Raw genomic sequence first — 8,715 nt, 5'->3', positions numbered from 1 at the left:
TCTTGTTGTTAGATAAGACTAAAAATAGGTATTGAACTTTTTGCCTCTAGCCCTACCCAAAGGCAAATGAGTCTGTATTTTGGGTGATAATTGTTAGGCCCCGTTTGATGCTAGGTGATTTTTTTTTATCACCCATCACATCGAATGTTTGAAGATATACATGAAGTACTAAATATATACTATTTGCAAAAACTAAAACAACAGCTAAAAATAATTTGCTTGACAAATATTTTGAGTCTAATTAGTCTATAATTAAACACTAATTATCAAATAGGCCCAATTTAGATTGAGGATGAAAATTTTTTTGATGTCACATCGGATGTGTCGGAAGAATATCGGGAAGGGTTTTAGAAACTAATAAAAAAACAAATTACATAGCTCGTCAGAAAACTGCAAGACAAATCTATTAAGCATAATTAATCTATCATTAGTACATGTGGGTTACTGTAGCACTTAAGGCTAATCATGGAGTAACTCGGCTTAAAAGATTCGTCTCGTGATTTTCAACCAAACTGTGTAATTAGTTTATTTTTTATCTATATTTAATGTTTCATGCATGTATCCAAAGATTCGATGGATGAATGAAAAACTTTTAGGCGAGTAACTAAAGAGGGCCTAAAACGAAAATACTGTGATCCCTGTTAAATTTTAGGAAGAATTGGCTGTGGGACATGCAGAATGGTGGCCATTTGCCAGCGGACACTAGAAAAAATTAGATTGCTCAAAGACACTCCGTTTCTTGTCAAATTTGCTTGCGGACACTACGTCTAATCAAATATTATTACAAAATAGATATAAAATCATATAAGTGCTAGAAAATTATACTATATATTTTTTACACCGTACATGATGAGAACTATAGTGTAAAAATATTGTTTAGTAATTTTAGTATCTTACTAATATATTAACTAATTAACCATGGTTATCTTTGTCTATTTATGAAGAGGGGCAAAATGGTTATTTCAGTACAACAATATTTTTACACTATAGTTCTCATCATGTAGAGTGTAAAAAAATCTATAGTATAATTTTCTAGCATTTATATGATTTTATATCTATTTTGTAATAATGTTTTATTAGACGTAGTGTCCGCTAGCAATTTTGACAAGAAACGGAGTGTCTTTGAACAATCTAATTTTTCCTAATGTCTGTTGACAAATGGTCACCATTCTACGTGTCCGCATCCAATTCTCCCTAAATTTTATACCCTCGACCAAACTAGTCAGACGAATGGTCGAGACAGCAATAAACAATGAATCCAAGGCCTTGTTTAGTTCACCTCGAAATCCAAAAAGTTTTCAAGATTCTCCGTCACATCGAATCTTGCGACACATGTATAAGACATTAAATATAGACAAAAATAAAAACTAATTACAAAGTTTGTCTGTAAATCGTGAGACGAATCTTTTGATTCTAGTTAGTTCATGATTGGACAATATTTATCAAATAAAAACGAAAGTGCTACAGTAGCGAAATCTAAAAATTTTTCGCAACTAAACAAGGCCCAAAAGGGGAACACAGCAGTGGATCGGATGGGATGGTCCGGATCATGATGAGTTGACGCGCCTGCAGTTGGCTCGCACCTCGTCGCCTCCGTTGAGCGCGGCCATCCGCAGCATGGACTTGGCGAAGGCCCTGAAGAAGGCCTCCTGCGACGCGGCGTAGAGCGCGACGAAGGCGCGCGTCTTGGGGTGCGTGAGCAGCGCCTCGTCGGAGGAGAGCAGGCCCTGGCCGGCCTGCAGCATCCGGTAGTAGGTGTTGTCGAAGGCCGCGGAGGTGGCGTCCAGGCCGGACCCGGCGGCGCGGACGGTGTTGTTGGCGGGGCACGCACGGCGGAGGGCGGCGGCGAAGGAGGGGCTCAGGGAAGGGTCGTCGGCGTCGGTGCCCTGGTCCTGGAGCCGGATGCGGTTCTGGAAGGAGGAGCAGTGCGCGAAGCCCAGCGTGTGGGCGCCCGACAGCACCACCAGGTCCTTGGTGGACAGCCCGCGGCCGTGGAACGCCTGCTTCAGCTGCTCAAAGCTAGCCGTCGGCCCCGGCAGCGTCGTCGTCTCGTTGGCCCGCGACACGCGCCCGTCCCGCCGCCCCAAGGCCACCACCCACGACGGACCACCGGACTGCATGCGTACGTGCTCGATGGTCAGCAACAGTAAGGACTTGTTTAGTTTATCAAAAATATTTTTTTTAATATTTCTCGTCACATTAAATTTTAATGTACATATATAAAACATTAAATATATATAAAAACAAAAACTAATTACATAGTTTACTTGTTAATCGTGAAATAAATCTTTTAAAGTTAGTTAAAGTTGAATAGTATTTATTAAATAAAAATGAAGTGCTACAGTCAAAATTCAAAACCTTTTCGAATGACGAAGGCCTTAACGCAATAATAATGCAAATAATCTGTTGTGCTCGAGCATCATGTGTACAGTACTTCGAAAAAAAATGAGTGCACGTACGTACGACAACAGAACAGAGTGAGTGACACTGACACCCTCACACCCACCCTGCTGGCTGCCGCGGCTGCATCTGCATACCTGTGCTGTTGGTCCAAGGATCGAGACACATCGAGCAAGACTCGAGCAGCACGTTGACAGCTCGCTCGATGAACAGCAGCAGTACAACAGTAGTGTAGTAGCTAGAGACGCAAGCATGTGACTCGGGTCGTGTTCCTCAAAACTATTTTTTTAAAAATTTATTATTACATCAAATTTTACGACATATGTATTAAGATCGTGTTTGGTTCTTCTTGCTAACTTTTAGCTAGCTAAAATTTAGTTATTTTTTAGTAACTAAAGTTCCAAACACATTGACTAAAATGAGCTAAAATAGTTTAGTTCCATTAGTCATCCAAGAGTAGCTAAAATAATTTTAGCCAACTAAAATTTAGCAAGGGAAACTAAACAGACCCTAAGTATTCAATATAGACATAAACAAAACTAATTATACAATTTATCTGTAAATTACGAAATAAATCTTTTAAACCTAATTAGTCTAGGCCCTGTTTAGTTTCCTACGAAAAAATTTTCATCTATCCCATCAAATCTTTAAACACATGCATAGAATATTAAATGTAAATAAAAAAATAAACTAATTACACAGTTTGGTTGAAAATCGCGAGACGAATCTTTTAAGCCTAGTTAGTCCATGATTAGCTTTAAGTGCTACAGTAACCTATATATGCTAATGACAGATTAATTATACTTAATAGATTTGTCTTGCAGTTTTCAGACAAAATATATAATTTGTTTTTCTATTAGTTTCTAAAAATCTTTCCCGACGTCCTTCCGACACGTACCAAAATTTTTGGGAACGCCTCAATCGTTTAGACTTTAGAGCATTAAAGACTGCTCACCAGCAGTACTCCTCTCCTACGTTATAGAAACCATTTTGATTAAATATATATTAAAAATATTAATATTTACTATATGTAACTAATATCATTAGAAACATTTTTAAATCTAATTTTTTAACAAATTTATTTAAAGAAATAAATATTGTACTTGTCAGCCATTGCAGAAAATATTATTTACTGATTTATTGTGAAAAAAAACACTATTGAATAACTGATAAATTTGACTAATAAACTTTTAATCAAATTTGCAAGAAAACCCAAAATTTTGGGATAGAGGAAGTACGTGGTATTACCAATGTACTGCCAAAAACTTTTCGTCATATCTCATATTAAATGTAGATAAAATAAAAAACTAATTGCACAGAGTAATTAGATTTTGTGAGATAAATCTTTTAAAACTAGTTAATCTATGATTAGACACTAATTACTACAATAATAATATTACCGATGTACGACTGCTCCTAGCTACTAGTACATACAACCCAAAAACATTTCGTCCTATCTCATCGAATATTTAAACATATATATAAAATATTAAATGTAGTAAAATAAAAAAACCAATTGCACGGAGTAATTAAATTTTGTGAGACGAATCTTTTTAAACTAATTAGGCCTTGTTTAGTCCATCCAAAAAATCAAAAACTTTTCAAGATTTCATGTCACATCGAATTTTGCGGTACATGCATGGAGCATTAAATATAGTCGAAAACCAAAACTAATTATACAGTTTGTCTGTAAATCGCGAGATGAATCTTTTGAGCCTAATTAGTCCATAATTAGATAATAATTACCAGATAAAAATAAAACTGCTATAGCACCAAACCAAAAAAAATTGAAAACTAAATAAGGTCTTAATCTATTATTAGACACTAATTACTACAGTAACATACATGTTAATGATAAATTAATTAGGCTTAATAAATTTGTCTCATGGTTTTTTGACAAATTCTGTAATTTGTTTTGCTATTAGTATCAAACATCCCGTATCCTAAACCCTAGCAAGTACATCGATCAGCTGGATCTCTCCCAAGTCCCATAGTCATAGTACGGCGGTCTCCAGCAGCATGCATCTTTACATCATTACAGTACATTACGTACATGTACATACCAGCGCGACGGCGTCTCTTGCGGCGAGCGCGAGGATGTCGGCGCACGAGACGACCCCGGGGCACTGGGCCTCCACGGCCCGCTTGGCGTTGTCGATGACGTAGAAAGCGTGCAGCGAGACGTTGGGCGGGCCGTCCTTCTCTGCCGTCACGGTGCCCGTCGAGTCCAGCAGAACGGAGCCGTCGCAGCCCTGCCGGCGGCGGCCGGATTCAGATCGAGAAGACAGCTAGCGGCGGACCGGAGGAGGAGCAAATGCAATGCAAGGATCGAGATAGATGGAACGAAAAAATTACGTACCCTGACGAAGCAGTCGTGGAAATGCATTCGGAGGAGCCCAGCCGCCACGGTGCGGTCGTTTGCCATGGCCTGCCGCACGGCCGCCGTCACCGCCGCCTCCGCCTCCGGGCAGCTCTCGTCATACAAAGCCAGGCTCAGCCCCTCGCCGCATCTCAGCGCCACCGCGGCGAGTCGTACCAATAATACTAGGAGAAGAAGAGCCGCCTCTGCTGATGATGCAGCAAGCGCCGCCGCCATTGCAGCAACTATAGTGCAGGGCGCCGGTACGTGTGGACTGTGGAGGACACGACTGTGGATGAGGATGAAGAAGAGCGACTGTGGATGAGGATGGATGAGGATGAAGAAGAGCTACTAGCTAGCGACCGCTGGTCGGTGGCGTGCAAATGCAAAAGCTACCCATGCCTTGTACAGCTGGCCGGCCGCCCGCGGCTCGATCCCTACCATACATATATATAGGATACTACTGTACTAGCTTAACTATCATTAGCTAGCAGCTAATTCGATCTGCTTGCTTGCAATATCTGGTACGAATATGCATGACTGCCGATGCTCGGTAGTCCCGAGAGATCAAGCTGAGAAGCAAACAATACATCAACACATAGACAAGTGAGTCGTGAGTGCATGCGCGCGGAATGAACAAAGCTAACGTCTTGTTTAGTTCTCGAAGAAAAAAATTTCGTTCGTTTATGGTAATAATTATCTAACCATGGACTAAATAGGTTTAAAAGATTTATCTCGTTAATTCCGATCAAACTGTGTAATTAGTTTTTATTTTGATCTATATTTAATACTCTAGATATACGTGTAAAGATTTGATGTGACAGAGAATTTTGAAAAATTATGTGTTTTTGCATGGAAGTAAACAAGGCCTAAAAGGTGCGCGCGCTGCTCCTTGTGCAGCTAGCTAGCTTGTGTCTAATGCTGTCCTTCACTACAATAATGTACTACTGATAATGGACTGCTGGATTAAAGTAAAAAAAATGCCGCAACTGTGCGATACATGTGGTAGTTGTCTAATGCAGGTACGGTGTGGATTACAGTGTGGAGTGTGTGTGTCTCTTCCCTGGCCTCTGCACAGAAAGAAAGGTAAAATGCTGCAGCTTGCGTTGCCTCGCACGGTCGCAGTATTAATTAGGTCTGGTTTAGTTTAAAAAAAATTGTAAAATAGATATTTTTCGTTAATATTTGACAATATTATCCAACTATAGAATAACTAAGTCTAAAATATTTGTCTCGCAAATTACAAATAAACTATGAATTTAATTATTATTTATCTATATTTAATGTTTTATACATGTGTTGTAAGATTTTGATGTGACGGAGAATCTAAAAAGAATTGAAAATTTTTTAAGAACGAAACAAGGCCTTAGTCGTTGGTTAGTTCGCGGAAAATTTTGGGTTGTCTCGCAAATCATGGCGAAACTATGCAATTAGTTATTTTTATCTATATTTAATGCTCTATGTATGGGTCAAAGATTTGATGTGACAAAAAATCTTGAAATTAGGCCTAAACACTATATAATTAGTTATTTTTTTATCTATATTTAATGTTTTATTCATAGGTTAAAGATTCGATGTGACGAGAAATCTTAAAAAAAAATTAAAACTAAATAAGACCTTATATTACTAACATGCATGCATATGCAGTACACTTGCACACAACACACATGTACAAACAGACATTAGCATATGCATCTCCCCGGCCCGGCTAGCTGCTGCCTGCAACCTGGCTTATACGCGCGCATGCACTATTGAGCCTTGTTTGGTGCACACAAAAACCAAAAACATTTCAAGATTCTTCGTCACATTTAATCTTGTAACATATATATAGAGCACTAAGTATAAACGAAAGCAAAAACTAATTGCACAGTTTGTCTATAAATCACGAGATAAATATTTTGAGTCTAGTTAGTCTATGATTGGACAATAATTGACAAATAAAAACAAAAGTACTACAGTACTCCAAACCAAAAAAAAAGAAACTAATCAACTAAACAAGGCCCATCGCAAAAATTTTACAAAAGTTTTTAACATTTTTTGTTACATCGAATCTTGCGGCATATATATGGAGCATTAAATATAGATAAAAATAACTAATTATATAGTTTATCTATAATTTGCGAGAAGAATCTTTTGAGTCTAGTTAGTCCATGATTGAATAATATTTGACAAATACAAATGAAAATACTAACACATCCATTTTGCACTCTTTCTATCTCTCTTATCACTCGTGCTCACTAGAGTTACCTTTCGGCTCTCTGCTAGAGAAGGTATAAGAACCTCTCACAGTCACCCAGAGATAGCTACAAACAATCACCAACTCATACCAATCCTCCTCCGCTGCTCCAAGCTATCTAGGTGGCGACAAGCACCAAGAGTAACTGGGGGTGCTCAGAGATTGAAAAACATTGGGGGTGCGTCAGACGCGTCCGATGGTACCTCATCGGACGCTCCTCAACGTCCGACGCGCATTGCTAGAGCCACGCTCGCGACTACTGCTCACGTGAAGCTACACCGGACGTTGGAACACTGCTGCGTCCGGTGCCTGAGCGTCAGACGTGCCGACAATCGAGACCGAGACACTTCATACTGAGTTCAGATACAACCCTGTACCAGTGTTTGCCAACTAAATTAAGCTATCTACGATGAAAAGAGACAAATCAAATCCATCTGGGAATGGAGATCGAACGGGGGATTGGGATTGGGATCAATACCTGGGGCTGCCTGTACAAGGATGGCAGACCTGGTCTTCTGGTGGTGGTTCGCTGCTACGTTCTCAGATATGCCGCCAGTGGGTTTAGTGGCGGTGGCGCCGGTGTGTGCCTTTCTGGTACCATGGAGATGAGCATGAAGGCATGGTGGGGGTGCAGGAGACGACGCCATGGATCCGGCCACCCTCGGCCGGTCGAGCTGCCATAGATTTGGTCGCCCATGCACGTGTGAGCACAAGCCGTTGGAGCACCTCGTTTTGGTAACACATGGAGGAGCCTAACCTGGTGGTGCAAATGGAGGCAGCGGAGAGAGAGAGAGAGAGAGAGAGAGAGAGAGAGAGAGGAGGTGTGGATACAACAAAGGTGGGACGAGGTGTCATGGCCTCCGTGGATCTTTGGCCTGGAGATCTTGCAGTGGCTGTGGAGGAAGGGCTGTATTGGTGGCAGCGGCGGCGAACGATAGCAGTGGAGCAGATGTGTTCGGACTTTGGGAGCTCACGACAGGAGGGGCGAGAGGATCCGGATTTGAATTGCGTATCCGCTGCAATGAATATATATTTTGGTTCCAAGCTCTTACTGACAAGAGTTATTCACGAGTCACTAATATCTTATCTAGATTTCACGGTCATATACCGGTGACGCGTTTTCTATAGCCACGTCTATCGTATATGCCTCCAAGAGATGTGAGTGACTCGTCTATATTGGACACGTTACAAATTTCACGTTAGTAACGCGTTTTGTTTCTGAGTCAGTAAAATTGATGTCTCCTTTGTGCTATTTTTGCCATAGTGCATGCTCTAGAGTGTCTCCGCCACCGGCACTCATCGGTCATTCCCTACTTCCTCTTGGGCAACCTGATTACACAAGGTAACCAAACTTTGTTTTCCCTTTACCTGCAACAGATTGTAGCGCTACCTGATTACATTGGTATCCGTTTTAATGGCCTTCGCTGTACTGAAAAGATAAACTTAAAATTATTGTTTTCTAGCTTGTTATGAGAGAAAACCACTATTCTTTCACTGAAACAACATGGCTTACAAGACTAAGGAACATGGTAAGTCCACCTAGTTCGACATGTCCTTGCAAGTAGCACATATGTCACTGGTGGACTCGTAGGCCCGTTGTAAATTGACCAAGCTCTGTTCGCTTGAGCTTATCTGTGGAATCTGCCAAGCATTCAGCAATATTTTTCTCTCACAACAAATCAACGAATAATACTTTTAGCCATAGTTTATCAACCAAGCA

The 8,715-nt window shown here is 40.5% G+C and overlaps 1 protein-coding gene across 2 annotated transcripts; it reads right to left on the bottom strand.

The window, feature by feature from the left end:
• On the bottom strand, positions 581-8,410 carry LOC8066460 (peroxidase 64). Of its 2 annotated transcripts, XM_002453064.2 has the most exons (6): positions 7,753-8,410; positions 7,474-7,669; positions 4,760-5,048; positions 4,464-4,652; positions 1,505-2,114; positions 581-1,258 (listed from the first exon to the last, which is right to left on the bottom strand). In XM_002453064.2, exons 3-5 carry the CDS (start codon positions 4,994-4,996, stop codon positions 1,548-1,550), a joined length of 993 nt encoding a protein of 330 aa, XP_002453109.1. In that variant the 5' UTR covers positions 4,997-5,048; positions 7,474-7,669; positions 7,753-8,410; the 3' UTR covers positions 581-1,258; positions 1,505-1,547. The 2 variants fall into 2 exon arrangements, with proteins under 2 accessions (XP_002453109.1, XP_021315345.1); XM_021459670.1 differs by lacking the exons at positions 7,474-7,669; positions 7,753-8,410 and having other exon boundaries at positions 581-1,262; positions 1,509-2,114; positions 4,760-5,517.

The sequence above is a fragment of the Sorghum bicolor genome, chromosome 4 (genome assembly GCF_000003195.3).
Source record: "Sorghum bicolor cultivar BTx623 chromosome 4, Sorghum_bicolor_NCBIv3, whole genome shotgun sequence".
Lineage (NCBI taxonomy): Eukaryota > Viridiplantae > Streptophyta > Magnoliopsida > Poales > Poaceae > Sorghum > Sorghum bicolor.
Note: the sequence above shows the minus strand (reverse complement) of the source record. Positions and strands in the feature narration are given on the sequence as shown.

Bases quoted from the DNA above. Each gene is read 5' to 3' on its own strand.
- LOC8066460 (XM_002453064.2), bottom strand. From the start codon at position 4,996: ATGGCGGCGGCGCTTGCTGCATCATCAGCAGAGGCGGCTCTTCTTCTC. The intron at 4,653-4,759 runs GTACGTAATTTT...CGCCGCCGGCAG, and splicing joins TCCACGACTGCTTCGTCAGG to GGCTGCGACGGCTCCGTTCT. The intron at 2,115-4,463 runs GTATGTACATGT...GTACGCATGCAG, and splicing joins CAAGAGACGCCGTCGCGCTG to TCCGGTGGTCCGTCGTGGGT.